The following is a 20,262-nucleotide window of genomic DNA, read 5'->3' as shown; positions in this document are numbered from 1 at the left end:
GATGGTTGAGCATCTGCCTTCAGCTCAGGTCATGATCTCCAGGTCCTGGGATCAAGACCCATGTCAGGCTTCCAGCTCAACAGGGAGCCTGCTTCTCCCTTCTCCCTCTGCCCCTCCCCCTCCCCTGCTTGTACTCTCACTCTCTCTCTCTCTCAAATGAATAAAATCTTTAAAAAAAAAAAAAGATTATATTCTATAAAAAGAATAAGACCTAAAAAAAATAAATAAATAAGGCCTGAAATTTAGTGACTGGGGAGTAACATGTCCAAATACATTTTATAAACTAAAGTATGTCAATTAGATAGAATTTTGTTGCTATTATAAAGGCAGTTACCATGGAGTAATGTCATGCAGGAATCCATCCCTCCAGCTAGACAGCTATTTGGCTGGCAGGAACTGTCTGAAGTAACTATTCTGGAACTGTAAAGTTTAGTCAAACACTTACTTGCAACTTCCAGGAGTGAGCTTGATGAAGAAGGTAGTAAATATCAGCAAATTTCAGTGAACCTCCATGTCTAGCACAGCACCTACCATGCTCATCCCTTACCCCATGGCATGCAGCCATGTGGATAGCAGCCTTCATTCCTGGTACGGCTTGCTGGAGCCAGGTTACATAAGGACGTTGTCCTCCAAGTACCAGGGTTGTGTGTTTTGATGGTTTATTGCCACTTTTGATCACTGTGAAGCTAGCACAGGTTTATCTGCCATCGTTTTAACTACTGAAACAGTTTCTGGGGTGGGGTAGAGGGATTAAAGACATAATACTTGTTTCTTCCCTTTTTGGGAGACAATGAAATCTCCTTCAGGATGCTTGATGACCACACAGTGGAATAGAAACTTCAGGGACCACACACATTGAAGAATAAACACTTTACGAAACTGAAAAAGTTACAGGTGGCTCCAGCCATCAACAAGTAAGATTCAGCAATCTCTGAGAAGTGGGAGACTTAGAATTCCAGAATCACCACACATAACGCTCAAAACATCTGGTTCTCAACAAAAAATACTACAAAAATACAAAGAAACTGGAAAGTATGCCCCATTCAGAGGGTAAAAATAACTTGACAGAAACCATTCCTGGAGGGGCGCCTGGGTGGCTCAGGTCATGATCCTGGGGTCCTGGGATCAAGTCCCACATCAGGCTCCCTGCTCAATGGGGAGTGTGCTTCTCCCTCTCCCTCTCCTGCTCCCCCTGCTTGTGCTCTCTCTCTCTCTGTCAAATTAATGAATAAAATCTTTAAAAAAAAGAAAAAGAAACCATTCCTGGAGGAGTCCAGACACTGAAATTATTAGTCAAAGATGTTAAATTAATGGCCTTAAATATGTTGAATGACTAAAAGGAAGCCATGGACAAAAAACTAAGGGAAATCAAGAAAATGATATATAAACAAAATGAGAATATTAATAAAGAGACAAAACTTATAAAAAAGGAACCAAACAAATTCTGGAGCTGGAAGTACAGTAATTGAAATGAAAAAAAACTCACTGGAGCAGTTCAACAGATTTGAACAGGCAGAAGAAAGGATTAATGAACTTGAAGATAGGACAACTGAAATTATCCAGTATGAGGAGCAGGGGAAAAAAATAACGAAAAACAATGAACAAATCCAAGAAACCTATGGAACACCATCAAAAGTACTAACGTATACATTATACAATTACAAGAACGAAATGAAAGAAAGGAGCAAAAAAGATATTTGAAGAAATAATGGCTAGGAACTTATGAAATCTGAGGAGACATGAATATGCCTGTCCAAGAAAGTCAATGAACTCCAAACAGGATAAACTAAAAGAGATCAACACTGAGACACATTGTAGTCAAATTGTCAAAACCCAAAGACAATGAAAATGTTGAAAGCAGCAACAGAGAACCAATTCCACATGCACAAATGAGCCTCAGCAGGATTAATAGCTGATTTCTCTTCACAAACTATGGAAGCCAGAAGGTAGTGGGATGGTGTATTAAATAAGTTTGAAAGGAAAAAGTTGTCAACCAAGAACTCAATATCCAGCAAAACTATCCTTCAAGAATGAAAGTGAAATTAAGACATTTCAGATCAAGAAAAGCTGACAGAGGGGCGCCTGGGTGGCTCGGTCAGTTAAACATCCGCCTTCAGCAAAGGTCATGGTCTCAGGGTCCTGGGACAGAGCCCCACGTCAGGGTTCCCGGCTCAGTGGGGAGTCTGCCTCTCCCTCTCCCACTCATGCTCTCACTCTCAAATAAATAAAATATTTTAAAAAAGAGAGACACTTAACCAACTGAGCCACCCAGGTGCCCTTGTAATATATATTTTTTAATGTTTTATTTATTTATTCATGAGAGTCAGAGAGAGAGAGAGAGAGGCAGAGGGAGAAGCAGGCTCCCCGCAGAGCAGGGAGCCTGATGCGGGACTCGATCCCAGGACTCTGGGATCACGACCTGAGCCGAAGGCAGACGCTTAACTATCTGAGCCACCCAGGCGCCCCCTTGTAATATATTTTTAAAAATTAAAATCATAAATTATACTTTTCAATCACAATAGAATAAAATTAGAAATCAATTACAGAAGAAAAACTGGAAAATTAAGCCAAACTCTTAAACAACAAATGGGCCAAAGAAGAAATTACAAGGGAATGTAGAAAATACCCAGTGACAAATGAAAGCAAAAACACAACACACCAAAGCTTATAGGATGTTGTGAAAAAAGTGCAGAGAAGGAAATCTATAGCTTTATTTTTTTTAAGATTTTATTTATTTGACAAAGAGAGACAGCAAGAGCAGGATCACAAGCAGAGGGAGTGGCAGAGGGAGAAGCAGGCTTCCCACTGAGCAGGGAGCCCGATGTGGGGCTCGATCCCAGGACCCTGGGATCATGACCTGAGCCGAAGGCAGACGCTTAACAACTGAGTCACTCAGGCGCCTCAGGAAATCTACAGCTTTAAAAGCATAGGGATGCCTGGGTGGCTCAGTTAGTTAAGCATCTGCCTTCGACTCACGTCCTAGGATCAAGTCCCACTTTGGGCTCTCTGATCAGCGACGAGTCTGCTTCTCCCTCTTCCTCTCCATCTGTGAACTCTCTCGCTCTTGCTCGCTCTCAAATAAATAAATAAAATCTTTAAAAAATAATAAATAAAAGCATACATTAAAAAAAAAGTTCTCAGGGCACCTGGGTGGCTCAGTCAGCTAAGTGTCCAACTCTTGATCTCAGCTCAGGTCTTGATCTCAGGGTCCTGAGTTCAAGCTCCCGCACTTGGCTCCATGCTGGATGGGGAGCTTATTTAAAAAAAAATAATAATTGGGGCGCCTGGGTGGCTCAGATGGTTAAGCGTCTGCCTTCGGCTCAGGTCATGATCCCAGGGTCCTGGGATTGAGCCCCACATCGGGCTCCTGGCTCAGCAGGGAGCTTGCTTGTCCCTCTGCCTCTGCCTCTCTCCCTGCTCATGATCTCTCTCTGTGTCTCAAATGAATAAATAAAATCTTTTTAAAAAATTAATTAATCTTTAAAAGTTCTTAATAACCTTCTTAAAAAAAATTAATTAATCTTTAAAAGTTCTCAATCAATAACCTAACTGTATACTTTAAAGAAAAGAGTGCCTGAGTGGCTCAGTTGGTTAAGCATCTAACTCTTGATTTTGGCTCAGGTCAAGTCATGATCTCAGGGTTGTAAGATCAAGCCCCATGTTGGGCTCCACACTGAGTGTGGAGTCTGCTTAAGATTCCTCTCTCCCTCTCCCTCTGTCCCTCTCCACCAACACACACACACGATCACTCTCTCAAAAAAAAAAAAAGGAAAAAAGAGAGAGAAAGAAAAACTAAACCAGGAAAAAAAAGCAATCTAAATACAAGATAATAGAAAAAAGATTAATAGTAAAGATCAGAGTTGAAATAATGAGCTAGAAAATATAAAGAAAATCAACAAAACTTCAAGTTAGCTCACTGAAAAGATCAACAATATTGACAAACTTTTAGTTAAATAAGACAAACTTAGCTAAATAAGTAGAGAAAATTCAAATTATTAAAAACCAGAAATGAATGTGGGGCCACTGTGACCAGCCTTACAGAAATAAAAAGGATTATATGAGAATACTATGAATTGTATGCCAACAAATTAGATAACCTTGATGAAATGGACAAATTCCTAGAAACACACAATCTACCACTGACTCGTTAAGGAGAAAATCTGAATAGATTAATAACTAGTAAGAAGACTATATCAATTATCAAAAACCTCCCAACAAAGAATGAAGAAAAAAACCCATTTGATCTTTTCAAGTGATACAAAAAAAGCTTTTGACAAAACTTCGGTTTCTTAGGACACCTGGATGGCTCAGTTGGTGAAGCGTCTGCCTTGGGGTCAGGTCATGATCCCAAGGTTCTAGGATTGAGTCCTGCATCGGGCTCCTTGCTCAGCAGGGAGGCTGCTTCTCCCTCTGCCTGTTGCTCCACCTGCTTGTGCTCTTTTTCTCTAACAAATAAAAAAATCTTTTAAGACAAAGCAAAACAAAACAACTTCACGGTTTCTTGATAAAAGCACCCAATAAACTAGAAATAAAAGGAAACTTCCTCAGCATAATGAAAATTATATAGAGAAACCTAATGTAATACATAATGGTAAAGACTGGGCTTTAAGATCAGGAACAAGTAAAGGATGCTCACTTTTGCTATGTCTATTCAACAAAGTACTAGAAATTCTAGCCAGAGCAATTAGGCAAGGAAAATAAATACAAGGCACCCAAGTTGGAAAAGAAGTAAAACTATCTCTGTTCACAGATGACATGATCTTATATGAGGAAACCCTAAAGAGTGCACACACCAAAAAACAAAACAAAAACAAGCAAAACAAAAGCGTAGGAACAAACTAACTCAGCAAACTAGCAGTATACAAAATCAAGACATAAGAATTAGTTGCATTTCTATGCATTAAAAATAAACAATCCAAAAAAAAAAAAGAAATTAAGAAAACAATTGCATTCACAATAGCATTACAGTAAATAAAATACTTAGGAATAAATTTAACCAAGGAGGCAAAGAACTTGTACACTGAAAACCAGAAATGATCACTATCAAAGAACATATAAACAAATGAACATACATCCCATACTCATGAAGACCTGATAGGATTAATATGACAATACCACCCTGATTCATAGATCCAACGCAATCCCTATCAAAAGCTGTGATTTTGCAAAAACAGAAAACCCCAACCTAAAATTCATATGGAATCCCAGATAGGGATCCCAAATAGCCAAAATAATCTTGAATAAGTATAGAGTTGAAGGACTCCCTTCCTGATTTCTGAACTCCCTATAAAACTACAGTGACAGTATGGTGGTGACATAAGGATAGGCATATATATGAATAGAATAGAACCCAAAAAGAAACCCCTACATATATGGTCAATTGATTTTAGGCAAGGGTGCCAAGACCATTTATGAACTGTTTATAGTCCCCCCCCCCGCCCCCCCACACCCCACCATTCATTATGTTGAAGCTCTAACCCAATGTGACTGTACTGGAGATAGGGCCTGTAAACTGTTGATAAAGGTTAAATGAGATCGTAAAGGTGGGGCCCTAATCTGATAGGGCTAGTGCCCTTATAAAAGGAAGAGACATCTGAGATCTTCTACTCTACCATGTGAAGACTCAGTGAGAAGGCAGCTGTATTTAAGCCACGAAGAGAACCCTCATTTAGGCTGAATCAGCCTACATCTTGATCTTGGACTTAGTTTCCAGAACTATGAGAGATTTGTTTCTTTTGTGTTTTTTTTTTTAAAGATTTTGTTTATTTGAGAGAGAGAGAGAGCACATGAGAGGGGGGAGGGTCAGAGGGAGAAGCAGACTCCCTGCTGAGCAGGGAGCCCGATGCGGGACTCGATCCTGGGACTCCAGGATCATGACCTGAGCTGAAGGCAGTCGCTTAACCAACTGAGCCACTCAGGCGCCCCAAGATTTGTTTCTTTTGATAAATTTGTTTTTTAAGCCACCAGGTCTGTGCTATTTTTTTGGCAGCCTGAGCCAATACAGGCATACCTCGTTTTATTGTGCTTTGCTTTATTGTGTTTCTTACATATTGAAAATGTGTGGTAATCCTATGGTGAGCAAGTCTATTGGCATTATTTTTCCAACAGCTTTTAGTCACTTTGTGTCTGTCACATTTTGGTAATTCTCTCAATACTCCAAATTTTTTCATTATTATATTTGTTATGGGAATCTGTGATCAGTGATTATGACTTGCTGAAAGCTCAGATGACAGCATTTTTTAGAAAAAAAGTGTTTAAATTAAGGTTTATACAGTTTTCTTAGACATAATGCTATTGCACACTTAGTACACCATAATGTAAACATAACTTCGCTTTACTGAGACATCTGCTTTATCACAGTGGGTCTGAAACTGAACACAGAGTATCTCTGAGGTGTGCCTATACTATTCAATGGGGAGAACAGTCTTTTCAAAAAATGTTGTAGGGAAAACTGGATGCAAAAGAAGTTGGACCCTTACCTTATACAATATATAAAAATTAGCTTAAAATGGATCAAAGACCAAAACCTAAGACCTAAAGCTATAAAACTCAGAAAAAAACACAGGCACAAATCTTCCTAAGCTTGGATTTAGCAATGATTTCTTGGTTATGATACCCAAAGCACAGGCAACAAAAGAAAAGATAAACTCAACTTCATAAAAATTAAAAATTTTTGTGCATCAAAGGACATGAACGAGAGAGTAGAAGGAATTCACGGAATGAGAGCAAATATTTGCAAATCGTGTATCTGATAGAGGAGATTACTATGCAAAATATACAAAGAACTCCTATACCTCAACACTTTAAAAAAAAAAAAAACCACACAAAGAACCCAATTCAAAAATGGGCAAAGGACTTGGACAGACATTTCTCTGAAGAAGACATACAGATGGTCAATAAGTGCCTGAAACATCAGGCACTTCAACATCATTGGTCATCAGGGAAATGCAAACCAAAACCACAATGAGATACCACTTCACACCCATTAAAATGGACATTATTTTTTTTTAAATGGGAAATAACAAGTGTTGGCAAGAAAATTAGAACCCTCTATTCATTGCTGATGGGGATGTAAAATGGTACAGCCACTGTGCAGAAGTTTGGCTGTTCCTCAAAAAGTTAAACATAGAGTTACCATATGACCCAGCAATTTCACTCCCAGAAGTATACCCAGAAGTATTGAAAGTAAGGATCCACAGGACGCTTGGGTGGCTCAGTTAAACATCCAACTGTTGATTTCAGCTCAGATCATGATCTTGGGGTCATGAGATCGAGCCCCACGTTGGACTCTGTGCTGGATGTGGAGCCTGCTTAAGATTCTCTCTCCCGCTCCCTCTGCCACTAGGTCCCCAACCACTGCTCATGCACTCTCCCACCACCCCAAAAAAGGATCCAAAAAGATACTTGTACACCCACTCACAGCAGCAGTATGCACAACAGCCAAAAAGCAGAAACACCAAGTGTCCATCAACAGATGAGTGGATAAACAAAACATGGTATCTACAAACAAGGTCATTTCTTTCAGCCATAAAAAAGAATGACATTCTGATACAGGCTACAAAATGGATGAACCTTGAGAACATTATGCAAAGTGAAATAAGTCAGCTATAAAGGGCAAATATTGTATTATTCCACTTATGAGAAAACTAGAATAGGCAAATTCAGAGACAGAAAATAGAACAGAGATTGTCAGCAGATGTGAGACAAAGGGGAAAAGGAGAGTTATTTTTAATGGGTACAGATTTTCTGTTTCAGATAATAAAACAGTGGTGATGGTTATACAACACTGTAAATGTATTTAATGCCACTGAACTATACACCTAAAAATAGTTAAAATAGTAAATTTTGTTATGTATATTTTACCACAATAAAAATGGCAATTATCAACTCTATTATAAAGACACACAGAAAAGTATGACTGTTAATTTTTTAAATTTACAACATGTAAAGATATGTAAATATGTAGAATTCTTTCCAGTGTTTTCTAGGATTGAGGAAATAGCAAAGGCGAAAGATCCTATGTCCTGCAATGACAAGCACACAGTACTTTTTTTAAAATGCTCTTAACTATGTGTGAAAGGAAGCGTATATTAAATCAACAGTGATGGATTCTTTTTCTAAGTGGGGGAGAACTACTTTTTGCTTACCTGTCTCAATTTCTCCAAAATGAACATGCACTACTTTTGGTTTAAGAAAAGAGTTTTGTTTGTTTGTTTTTAATTAGAAATGCCCTTCATCTGTAACAACACTGTGTGGACAATAAATAAAGGGGTGGGGTGGGTCATAAGGAGGAATTGCACAGTGGAACTCATGGGCCCTTCTCCACGGTCACCTCGAGAAGTCTTCCCGGAGGTGAATCCTCTGATGCTGGCACATGTTGGAACTGTGCCGGAAGGCCTTCCCACACTTGCTACACTTGTAGGGCTTCTCTCCAGTGTGGATCCTCCGGTGCTGGATGAGGTAAGTACCCTGGCTAAAGGCTTTCTTGCAATCGCTGCATTTGTACGGCTTCTCTCCATGGTGCGACCTTTGGTGGTGGATGAGTCTGGAACTGTTGTGGAAGGCTTTCCCACACTCACTACACTTGTACGGCTTCTCTCCTGTGTGGATCCTCTGATGCTGGATAAGGTGTGTGCTCTGGCTGAAGACTTTGCCACAGTCATTACATTCATAGGGCTTCTCTCCAGTGTGGCTTCTCTGATGTTCAACAAGTTTGGTTTTTTGGATGAAGGCCTTCTCACATTCATTACATTTATAGGGTTTCTCCCCAGTGTGAATTCTTTGATGTTGGATAAGGTTAGAACTTTGGGTAAAGCCTTTGCCACATTCTTTACACTCAAATGGCTTCTCCCCAGTGTGGGTCCGACGATGTCGGATAAGGATTGAGCCGTCACTGAAGGCTTTCCCACAGTCGTTGCACTTATAGGGTTTCTCTCCAGTGTGGATTCTCTGGTGATAAATAAGGGACGAATAGGCGCTGAAGTGTTTCCCACAATCACCACACTTATACGGCTTCTCCCCGGTGTGAATCCTCTGATGTTTCATGAGGTTGGGCCTCTGGTTGAATGTCTTCCCGCACTCACCGCATCGGTAGGGGATCTCCCCTGAGTGCATCCTTCGGTGATTGATGAACTCGCAGCTCTGGCTGAAGGCTTTCCCACACTCGTCACACTTGTAGGGCTTCTCTTCACTATGAAGCCGCTGGTGTTTGACAAGGTTAGCACTGTACCTGAAGGCTTTCCCACAGTAACCACAATAATGCAATTTTTTCCCAAGAGGAATTTTCTGATCGTCTTTAACAACTAAATTTGCAGGGAAGAATTCCCCAGAATCATGGACTGTAGTTGTCTTTTTTGACCTGTGTACTCGCTTATGGTTATTAAGGTATGATCTCTGTTCAAAACTTTGTTCACATATATCGCATTTGTGAGGTCTCTGATCAGAGATAGGGCTTGACCGAAACCTGAGGCTTCCCCCAGACCCCTGGACACTATCCTCATTGGTCAATGTGACTGGCCTCGGGCCTCTCTGCTCCACAAGCTTGTCCAGGCTCTCCTCTGGCTCCCAGACACATGCATGGGTCTCTCCAGGATCAGGTCCCTGGGGAACAGCCCTCTGGAGTTGATCCAGTTCTTCCTCATCAAGCATCTCCCCTGAAGACAACTCCTTGTACTCAGTCCTGGTCCCATGACCTGGAACAATGAACACAACATCTTAGGACCACCTGTTCTGACCTGAGAAGGAATATGTGGAGATGCTGCTGACTACCTGTACAGTACCAATTCCATCATCTCCAAAGTCACAACGCCTTACAGAGATGAGAGCCTGCAGCTCAGAGGCTTAAAGACCTCACCCAAGGCTGCAATCTTGCAGTAGTGCAAGTATTTCAACCCAGGCCTGACCAATTCTTCCTGCCTGCCTTCTGCCTAAGTGGGACTGTAGGATTCCAGTCCTCACTAGAAAAGGAAAGAAGACAGAAGTTTTGTACCACCAGAGGGGCCCTGAAAGTCACGGAGGACATCTGACAGACAAAAAAGTGAACCTAAGGCTACCTAACAACAGCTAATCCACCCTAAAATCCATGGTAGGAAAATCAGTTGCCTCCCCAGAACAGCAGAGGGCCAACGTTGTGCCAACCATGGACAGAAGGGCACACCATGACCCTGAGCTCTCCCTAGCAAGCTGAACCCATTCTTTGGGCTTTTCTCAGAGGCCTGAGAGGCAACCCAGTTAGCCACCAGCCCCTTAAACTCAAGATGCCATACAGAATGCCTCCTGATACCCTCAAGCCTCCATTCCTTACTTCTTGCCTAGACATTCACACATCAACTCCACTTGCAGAAACACACCACCAGAAATGCATTCTCTGTGAGGAAGAGAAACAGTCACAATAATCCCAAAATGGGGACAACCAAATATTAACAAAAATGGAAAATAATTTGTGGTATATTCATATGATAAAACACCGTATGGCAATGGAATAGAACATACTTTGTACAACATGGCAGCCCTCACAACATTCAGATGCCCCAAATGAGACCAGACACAGAGCTAAGAGGCAGAGTGGCCTCCAGAAGTCAGAGAGAAGGACCCTGTGAGGAGCAGTGGGAAATGACAGAGGAGGCCTAGTGGGTTCCCAGGGAACTAGAAATGTTCTGCATTTTGATTTGGAAGATGGTTTTTATAAAAATTCACTGAGTTATAAACTTAGGATTTGGTTTATTTTATTCCAATTGGTTTATTTATACCAATACTAAGTATTGGTATCTGAATAAACAAATTTACAAAAGAGAAATTCAAGTCCTTTAGCCAGTAGATGCTTCTTAGGACATTAAGACGTGCAAAATAATACTTATCAGAGTTGTCCACAGCAATGAAACTAGACAGCACCCTTCCCACTGGCACTTCCAGCAAAAGTGGCGACTGAGACTCACGTGTATAAAAATGGACACTCACTGAGTGAAAAAAGACATGAGATGACAGCAGTACACATAGGATCGCTGCATTCCTGTCAAGAAGTGACCTTCGTATATGGGTGTAGAACAGAGAGCACTAGAAAGGGGATAGCAGGCACACGACAGAACACACTGGTATGTGGGTGATGAGATATTCTTTCTTTTAACAGTCTGTAATTGTCAAGTGGGTAATTTAGAAAAGGAGAATGAAGCAATGGTCTCTATCACCATGGCCCCATCTGACCCTCCTCACAGGGCATGAGCTCTGAAGGGCAGGGCTCCATGGGGTCCTGGGGGTCCAGCCTTCCCTCCTCTCCTCTGCCAACAACGCCCCCTCTTAGCCTCCTAGAAGATTCAGCTCAAAAATCACCACACTGAGGCACCTAGGCTGATGGAGGTGACCTGGACTTCAGCACAGGCTACTCCCAGGGTTGTCATGCTGCCCCTGATACACCTTGTTCTAAATGCCTGAGTCATTAACTGCACATCTTGGACCCTAACAAATGCTTATTCAGCAACTGTTAGGGAAGTGGCCCCCCTCACGCACCTGAGATACTGACTCTCAGTCGCTCTTTCCCCTTGGCGCCCTGTGCATCCAGGACCCACGGCTCATCCCCTCGCTCCAACTGTGTGATCACCCCAGGCTTGGGACCTGCAGGTCCAGCTCCTGGGAAGAAAACGGGGCCTAGGGTTGGTCCCAAGGATGCAGGGCTGCGCTGAGTGGATTCTCATCTGGAACTGTGGCGGGAAGCAGAACCACAGGCAAAGTGGGGTGATGCAAAGTCTGGACACTCTGGAGGGTTGGGGATGGTCGTGAAGATGAGACCTGAGCACAGGGAACAAGAGAGCCCTGCTCTCTCCACCTGGAGGTATGCAATCCCTCCTGAGAGGGGTCTGTCTTGGGCCTGGGGCAGGGAGGCCATCTTATCTGGGAGCTCAGAGATAGAGAATCACTGACCCAGCCCCACTTGGCCCCTCCTCTGTATAGACCAGGACTGCCTAGGACCAGAGGGTGAAGCCCCCAGCCCAGCCCCTGCTGAACCATCAGTCCCGAGGGCTCCTGACCAGCATCCTAGTGAGGGGCCTTACCCAGGGAGACCAGATTCCTGTAGGTCTCCAGCATCACGTCCCTGTAGAGGCCCCTCTGAGCAGGGCCCAGACGGCCCCACTCCTCCCGGGAGAATAGCACGGCCACGTCCTCAAAGGTCACCTCAGCCTGGAATGACAGGGGCTGCTGCAGGCCCAGGTGTGGCTCAGGGTGGGCCCTGGGGGTGGGAGCAGAAGCATACCAGAAGTAGTAGCACAGGGGTGACTAAAGGCATGATCCCCCAGTACGGCCCAGGGGAGTGGCCTGAGCCCCTGGTCACTAAACCAGTAACTCCAGAAGGCTGGGGGAGTCCCAGCGTCAACCATCCTCTGCTCAATACCCCAGACCAAGATGCCTGACAGTGTCTACTAAGGCAGAGCAGGCAGGGAAGCCCTATGTGGAGATTTCAGACCTCTCAGGGAAAATGGATGCTCACCTGGGGCAGGGCAGACAGGTGCAAAGCCGCCATCACCTGGTACCCTGGACTTCCCAGGGGAGGAGTCAGCAGTGAGTCACACTGGTGCTGAGGGAAGAGAAAGGAACACATGGAGGCCCAACCTGGCCCCTCCTGAGGGCAACTTCAGAGCCACACTCATCCCCATCGGGGCACAGCTGGTCTCCCGGGCAGATTCCGCTCCTGCCTGGGGCTGTCCTGCCCTACCCTGCCCCCACTGCAGGTACAGGTGCCCAACTCTTCAGGTCATCTGTTCCCCTCAACCTGACACACCAAGCTGTCTCATTCAGGAGGAAGATGGCGATACTCACTCACTTTATATGAAAGAATAAAGACAACTTGTTAAGTGTTGAGGAGAAAAAGAAGTAAAAAAAAAAAACAAAAAACAAAAAAACAATAGAAGGTACAGAACAAAGTCAAAGTATAGATGGTAAAATATACAACACTATAGAAACAAGCTCAGCAGCTGAGTAATGGTAAGAAATAAAAGGATTAAACTCACCCACTAGAAGCACAAGATTCTCTGACAGATACACAAAATGCACCTGCATAACCTAAAATAAAGTAACACAGAAAGGCTGAATATAAGCTAGACCACACAAACGCTAATTAAAATAAAAAGTAGCTATATACCTTTTCTTTTCTTTTTTTTAAAGATTTGATTTATTCATTTAAGAGACAGAGAGAGAGACTACATGCATGCACGAGCCGGGGGAGGGGCAGAGGGAGAGAGAAGCAGACTCCCCACTGAGCAGGGAGCCAGATGTGGGGCTCAATCTCAGGACCCCAGGATCATGACTTGAGCTGAAGGCAGAGGCTTAACCAACTGAGCCACCCAGGCGCCCCTACATTTTCTTTTTTTTTTTTTTTTTTTTTTTTTTTTTTTTTTTATTTTTTATTTTTTTATTTTTTTTAAGATTTTATTTATTTATTTGAGAGAGAGAATGAGAGATAGAGAGCATGAGAGGGAAGAGGGTCAGAGGGAGAAGCAGACTCTCTGCTGAACAGGGAGCCCGATATGGGACTCGATCCCAGGACTCCAGGATCATGACCCGAGCCGAAGGCAGTTGCTTAACCAACTGAGCCACCCAGGCGCCCACATTTTCTTTACCTTTAACGCTCTTTATTGAAATATGACATTTATGCAGAAGAGTCGACAAATCCTGACCACACAGATCAAGGGGCAGTCACAAAGGGCCTGCACCCACAGAACCAGCACCCACGTCAGCCCTCCTGCCCCTGCAGGCTCTACTTCCTTCCTCAACTCCCAAAAGTGAGCCTGCATCCTGACTTCCACCAGCTGTGCTTCTGGTGAACTTTATCAAAGCAAATATGCTGTCTATACTCCTCTGGCTTTTTCCCTTCATCGTGATGCTTCTGAGCTTAAATATGCATTGCTATGTGTGGTTTAGCAGTATTTATACCAATCAAAACAGAACAGAAAGTAAAAATCATTAATAGGAACAAAAATGAATAATACATATTAATAAAAGGAAAATCCACCCAGAAGCTGTAATTACAGACAAGTGTGTATCTACCAAGAAACTCAAAATGTAGAAAGCCAATGCTAACTGAAGTAGCAAAGAGCAACTGGCAAACCTCCCCTGGAATGAGAGATTTCAACACACTTCCCTCAGAAACAAGTGGAACAAGTAGAGAACAGTTACTCGAAACATAGAGAATACACATTTTTCCAGATATATATTCAAAACTATTAAGAAAATACCACAAATGACGCAACAATGAAAGTTTCAACAAATTCCAAAGACTGATACCATTTAGCAAAATATTCTCTCACCACTGCTGTTATTCTGGAAATATATGATAAAAAAGTACCACCTCAGGGGAGCCTGGGTGGCTCAGTCGGTGAAGCGTCTGCCTTTGGCTCAGGTCATGATCTCAGGGTCCTGGAATGGAGCCCCAAGTCAGGCTCCTTGCTCAGCGAGGATTCTGCTTCTCCCTCTCCCTCTGCCCTTCCCCCCCACTCATGCATGCTCTCTCAAATAAATATATAAAATCTTAAGAAAAAAATAATACAAAGTACCCCCTCCAAGAAAAACACAGAAATGGAAACAGAGGCTACCTAAGGAAAAATGTGCCTTCTTAGTGCCCTTATTTTAGCACGAGAGACTGAAATAAATGATCTAAACATTCAATAAGAAATTAGACACAAAGAAAAGTGATTCAAGAAAAGATGGAGGAAAATAAAGAATACTTGATTTAAAGAAACAGAACATAATCTCAACACTGCTAATAAAACACATGAACATCTGGCAAGTCCAATGGGGGGTGGGCAGAAAAGAGATGGAAAAAGAAATACTAAGAACAAAAAAGGGGACATAATTCTACATACCATACATGCAGCAACAGTTATCAGAGTGCAGTCCAAGACCCTGGGGACAAAATGATAAAACTTTATTGAAGGACATCAAGAAGACTTATGGAGAAACAGTGTTCATAAATAGGAGAACTCAGTATCATAAAAATGTCAATTCTCGGGACACCTGGGTGGCTCAGTCGTTAAGCATCTGCCTTCGGCTCAGGTCATGATCCCAGGGTCCTGGGATCCAGTCCCGCATCCAGCTTCTTGCTCGGCGAGGTGCCTGCTTCTCCCTCTGCCTACTGCTCCCCCTGCTTGTGCACTCAATCTCTCTCTCTCTCTCTCTTTCTCTCGCTTGCAAATAAATAATAAAATCTTAAAAAAAAAAGTCAATTCTCCCCAAATAAATCTATTAATTCTGTACAATCAAAATTACAACAGGACATAACATGAAATCTGACCAAAATGACTCAATATCATAATAATGATCCAAGATTAACTAAGGCAATGCCAAAAAAGAAATAAGGTAGGCAGAGGCATGCCCTACCACATATCAAGATTTACCGTAAGGCTATGGTAATAAAAGTGAGGTTTAAGCACAGTAAAGAAAATAAGGAACAGATCCATGTATATGTTAATGACATAATGGCATGCTATTCAAAATGGTACCAACACAACTGATTTTCCATAGGAAAGTAAAATTCAATCGCTGCCTTCTATGGCACACAAAAATATATTTTAAGCACATTGAAGACCTAAGTGTTTAAAATTTACAGCTGTTATAAGAAAATAGTATGCAAAATATAGTACATGAAGGAAAAATTGTTTAATTTTACTCCAAAAATTTCTGTACAAGACACCACAATATTAAAAGACAAGATGCAGAGTGAACGATATTTGCAAACATACTTAATACATAAAAATATATATATAAAATATCTTTCAGAGTGCACCAAAAAAGACCATTTATTTAAAAAAATGAACACAGGATGACTTGGGAAATCAGATAATGAAATCAAAGAGGGGCGCCTGGGTGGCTCAGTCAGTTAAGCATCTGCCTTCGGCTCAGGTCATGATCTCAGGGTCCTGAGACTGAGTCCTGCATCAGGCTCCCTGCTCAGCGAGGAGTCTGCTTCTCCCTCTGGCCGCCCCCCTCGTGCTCTCTCTCTCAAATAAGTAAAATCTTTTTGAAAAATCTGAAAAGATCTTCAATGTCATTAAGAATTAAGGAAATGCAAATTCAAGACTTCTCTCTCCCCACAGACTGGGGAAAACATAAAATGCTTCACAATAGCAAATGTTGAAGACATAAGGAAAAATAGAGATTCTCAGAGTCCTATAGGAAACTAGTATAGTCACTCTGGAAACCCATCTGGCACCACCTGGCAGAGCTTTAACCCTGCAAATTCAGTCAGGACACCTAATTCTAGGTATGTGCCCAAAAGAAACTCTTGCTAATGAACACAAGAAAATACACCAGAATGTTACCACGTGCCTGTGTATAAGAAAAAAAGGGAAACAACCTCAATATCCATCATCAGGGAACAGTCAAGGTCACAGTGGTCGGAAGAAATGAACCACATCAATGTCAGAGGCCGCGAATGCTTTAAGGCTGAGTGAAACAGTTAAGTGTAAAATATCAATAGTATATTATGTATGTAGATTTTAAAACACTAGTAGGTGTGTAGAGGTGTAAGAAAATGTGCTGACAGCAAAATAAGAGAGTGAAAAAGCAACTGAGGAATGGGAGAAAATATGTGCAAACCATGTATCTGATTAGAAATTCAGATCTAAAATATATAAAGACCTCACACAGCTCAAGAGAAAAAAAAAACGAAAACCCAAAACCCAATGGGTTTAAAATGGGCAAAGAACCTAAATTTCTCCATAAAACACATACAAATGACCAACAGGTACGTGAAAAGGTGCTCAACCTAATTAGAGAACTGCAAATAAAAACCACAATGAGCTATCACCTCACGCCTGTCAGAACGAGAATTATCAAAAAGCAAAAGATAAGTGTCGGCGAGGATGTGGAGAAAAGGGCACCGTTGGTGGGAATGCACTGTGGAAAACAGTGTGGAGGTGCCTCAAAAAGTTGAAAACAGAACTACGACATGATCCAGTAATCCCACTTCTGGTTATACTATCCACAGGAAATGAAATCACTGCCTCAAAGACAAACCAGCACTCCTATGCTCATTGCAGCATTATTCACAATAGACAAGATATGGAAACAACCTAAGTGTCCAACGATAGATAAATGGATACAGAATGTGGTATATACACACAATGGAATACTACTCAGCCATAAAGAACGAGATCTTGCCATTTGCTACAACATGGATGAACCTGGAGGACATTGTGCTAAGTGAAATAAACCAGACACAGAAAGACAAATACTACATGATTTCACTGATATGTGGTATCCAAGAGAGTCCAAATCATAGAAGCAGAGAGTGGAATGGTTGGCTGCCAAGGTTTGAGGGTTGGGGAAAATGGAGAGAGGTCGGTCAGAGTACAAACTTTCCGCTATGCAAGGTGAGTAAGTTGTGGAGATCTAATGTATAGCACTGAGACTACAGTCAACATTACTGTATTGTAACTTTGAAATTTCCTAAGAGGGTAGATCTTAAATATCCTCACCACAAAGAAAACAAAAAAAGAAAATGGTACCTATGTGAGATGAGGAACATGCCAATTAGATTGAATGTGATTATTTTACAATGAACGCATATACCGTAAGTGCACACCTAAAATTTATAGAATTTCTGTTTATCAATTACACCTCAATAAAAATAAACAAACAAAAATGCTGTTGTTCAAAATAAGGGTTGCTTAGGGAAGAAAATGGGACTGGTGAGCCTGCATCTAAGAGCAATTCTGCTTCAACAGCTTTCTTTAAAAAAGTTGAGGGGGGTGCCTGGCTGGTTCAGTCAGTAGAGCATGTGAGTCTTCATCTCAGAGTGGTGAGTTCAAGCCCCACGTTGGCCACAGAGATTATATATATGTTTTTGTTTTGTTTTTTTAATGATTTTATTTATTTATTTGAGAGACAGAGAGAGCTAGAGAGGACAAGCAGGGTAGAAGCCCAGCGCAGGGCTCAATCCCGGGACTCAGGGATCATGACCTGAAGCAAAGGCAGATGCCCAACCGACTGAGCCACCCAGGCGCCCGTTTTTGTTTTGTTTCTAACTACAATCCTTTCTTTCTTCACGGTTTTATTTATTTAGAGAGAGAGCACGCAGGAGCAGCGTGAAGGGGCAGAGGGAGAGGGAGAAGCAGGCTCCCAGCTGAGCAGGGAGCCCGACCTAGGAAGCGATCTCAGGAAGCTGAGATCATGACCTGAGCCCAAGGCAGACGCTCAACCAGTTGAGCCACCCAGGCGCGCCTTAACTACAATCTTTAAATACATGTGGCGAACCCAGTCACTAGTGTTTGGCAATCCATTCTCTGTACTTTAAAGTTTTCTCTAAAAGCTTTTTTTTTTTTTTAACATATTTTCAAAACAAAGACACGGTGCATTTTTTATTTAAAAAGTCTTCAGTGTCAGACCTTGAATAAAGGCTCTAAAGAAAAACAAAAATCTGGCTACTGGGAGAAAGGCCTTGGAGCATCAGAAGCAAAAAAGGGTGGGAAGGCAGGAAGGTACATGCAGTGGGACAGGCATTTTGGGAATTACTGAAGGCACGAGGAAGCACAGAAACTGCAGGGGGCACGGGATGGGGGCAGGTAAATGGGGAAGACGATTAATGTAAGAGCGGACAAGAAAGTGTGTTTAGGCGTTAACTGCTCCAAGCTAGAGACCAGGTGAGGAGGGAAATGGGGCGGGGGGGAGGGCTGGGGGAGAGCGGGGAGTACAACCTGGACCCAGAAGCGAGGGAAAGGCCCGGCTCATGCTGGGGGCTGCGGTCGCGGGCTGAGTTTGGAGAGCTGGTGACCGTCTGCCGGGCGGAGAGGCGCCGGGAAGGGAAAGGGCCTCGAGTCACCAGGCCTTGAGGGGCCCGGGCACCCCGGGACGCAGAAGCAGCCCCTTGGGACGACCTGGGAAGAGAATCCGGTGGGGAGACCCCGGGGTTCCCCGAGTCCTCAGACTCTCGGGCGGGGCCGGGGCCCGGCAAGGAAGAACCCCGGGCCGGAGCAGGCGGACAGCGGACGCCGGGCTGGGGAGGGCGCCAGTCGGGGCTTGGGGCCCATCGGAAACCACGAAGCGGGGACAGGGCTTCTCGAGGGGGCTCCGAGAGTGGAAACGGGGCCCGCCCGACGGACGCCTGGGCCAGAGATATTGTGGACCGCGGGGCGGGCCCCGGACGGAGCATCTCGGCGGTTACAGGGAAGGGCCGGTGCCCCGCGCCCGGGAGACCTCGCGGTCACCACTTCCCCCGCCCGGCCCACACTCACCTCAGCGCCGCAGAGGAGCCGCCGCTGGGTCAGGCCCCGCTAGCCCCACCCGCCGCGCCAATCGAAACCGACCGGAAGTGACGCCCTCACCCCGCATCCTAACCGGAGGCACCCTCGGGCCGCTCTAGGAAAGGACTTCATGTCTCGGTAGCCAGCCTCCTTGAAGAATGGGACATGCAGTCGCAAGTCGGGTGCGCTACCACTAGGTGGCAGTCTGGAACCACAACCCCGAAGCTACAGACCCGAGGCTGGGTGAGCGGCTGATTTTCAGGGGGAAGCTCGCTCTAGTGAGCCGCTAAAGGCACTGCAGCCAAAAAAGTACCAGTCCCTTTCCTTTAGTTGGGTAGAGAAGCCATGTGATGACCAGGAAAAGAGGTCGCTTACTGGTCACTTTGTTTTAGCACACTGAACCCAGCCCCAGCTGGAGCTGGGTTCACTCTAGGGGGTTGGGCTTCCTTGGATGCCTGCTTACTGGAGCACACCCTCCCTGATGGCCACCTCTTGGCCAAGGTCCCAGACCACTTCATCCAGGAGGGTGAAAAAATGGCAGGTCATCTTCATCCAGGGAACCAAGCCCAGCCCCTCCTATTTTCTCCACCACACCTAGGCTGTGGTGGGTGGTCAAGTGGAAACCAGAACGGCAAGGTTCATACTAGAGACAAGTGTGGACCCTGACAGCAAAGAGCTACGTGGCAGCCACAGAAAATCCTTCTCAGGTAGATGGGTCTCCAGGAACTCTGGGTCCACTGCCTTTCCACCTGCAGTCTGAACAAGGGGCATTCTACCTCTGCCAGCCACTTAACCCTGTTATCCCGCAACTTTTTGTCAGAGACAGAGCAAGCACAAAAGCAGGGGGAGCGGCAAGCAGAGGAAGCCGACTCCCTGCATAGCAAGGAGCCCGATGCTGGACTTGATCCCAGTACGCTGGGATCATGAACTGAGCCCAAGGCAGCCACTTAACCAACGGAGCCACTCAGGCATCCCGGTCCCCCAACCTTCTTGTCTCTGTGATTAGTTTGGCACAGTGGCCTGCAGCCCCTACTTT

The 20,262-nt window shown here is 43.8% G+C and overlaps 1 protein-coding gene across 11 annotated transcripts; it reads right to left on the bottom strand.

The window, feature by feature from the left end:
• Window positions 1-5,938: 5,938 nt before the first annotated feature.
• On the bottom strand, window positions 5,939-19,288 carry ZNF34 (zinc finger protein 34). 11 transcript variants are annotated; one of them, XM_027623745.2, is made up of 8 exons: window positions 19,218-19,266; window positions 18,681-18,860; window positions 14,850-14,889; window positions 12,999-13,050; window positions 12,479-12,565; window positions 12,045-12,171; window positions 11,503-11,622; window positions 5,942-9,692 (listed from the first exon to the last, which is right to left on the bottom strand). In XM_027623745.2, the coding sequence occupies exons 5-8, from the start codon at window positions 12,509-12,511 to the stop codon at window positions 8,329-8,331; spliced, it is 1,644 nt and encodes a 547-aa protein (XP_027479546.1). In that variant the 5' UTR covers window positions 12,512-12,565; window positions 12,999-13,050; window positions 14,850-14,889; window positions 18,681-18,860; window positions 19,218-19,266; the 3' UTR covers window positions 5,942-8,328. The 11 variants fall into 11 exon arrangements, with proteins under 11 accessions (XP_027479559.1, XP_027479584.1, XP_027479591.1 ...); XM_027623783.2 differs by lacking the exon at window positions 18,681-18,860 and having other exon boundaries at window positions 5,941-9,692; window positions 11,503-11,693; window positions 12,045-12,220; window positions 19,218-19,288; XM_027623768.2 differs by lacking the exon at window positions 18,681-18,860 and having other exon boundaries at window positions 12,045-12,220; window positions 19,218-19,288.
• Between the last annotated feature and the right edge of the window lie 974 nt (window positions 19,289-20,262).

Source organism: Zalophus californianus, chromosome 4 (genome assembly GCF_009762305.2).
Source record: "Zalophus californianus isolate mZalCal1 chromosome 4, mZalCal1.pri.v2, whole genome shotgun sequence".
In the NCBI taxonomy this organism is placed as follows: domain Eukaryota; kingdom Metazoa; phylum Chordata; class Mammalia; order Carnivora; family Otariidae; genus Zalophus; species Zalophus californianus.
This window is presented reverse-complemented; position numbering and strand designations above follow the sequence as displayed.

What these genes read in the sequence shown, in the direction of transcription:
- ZNF34 (XM_027623713.2), bottom strand. Translation starts at nt 12,589, where the DNA reads ATGTGTTCCTTTCTCTTCCCTCAGCACCAGTGTGACTCACTGCTGACT. An exon ending in ACCTGTCTGCCCTGCCCCAG is followed by an intron (nt 12,172 to 12,478) that starts GTGAGCATCCAT and finishes CTGTCATTCCAG; the next exon opens with GCTGAGGTGACCTTTGAGGA. An exon ending in CAGGAATCTGGTCTCCCTGG is followed by an intron (nt 11,623 to 12,044) that starts GTAAGGCCCCTC and finishes TTTTCTTCCCAG; the next exon opens with GAGCTGGACCTGCAGGTCCC.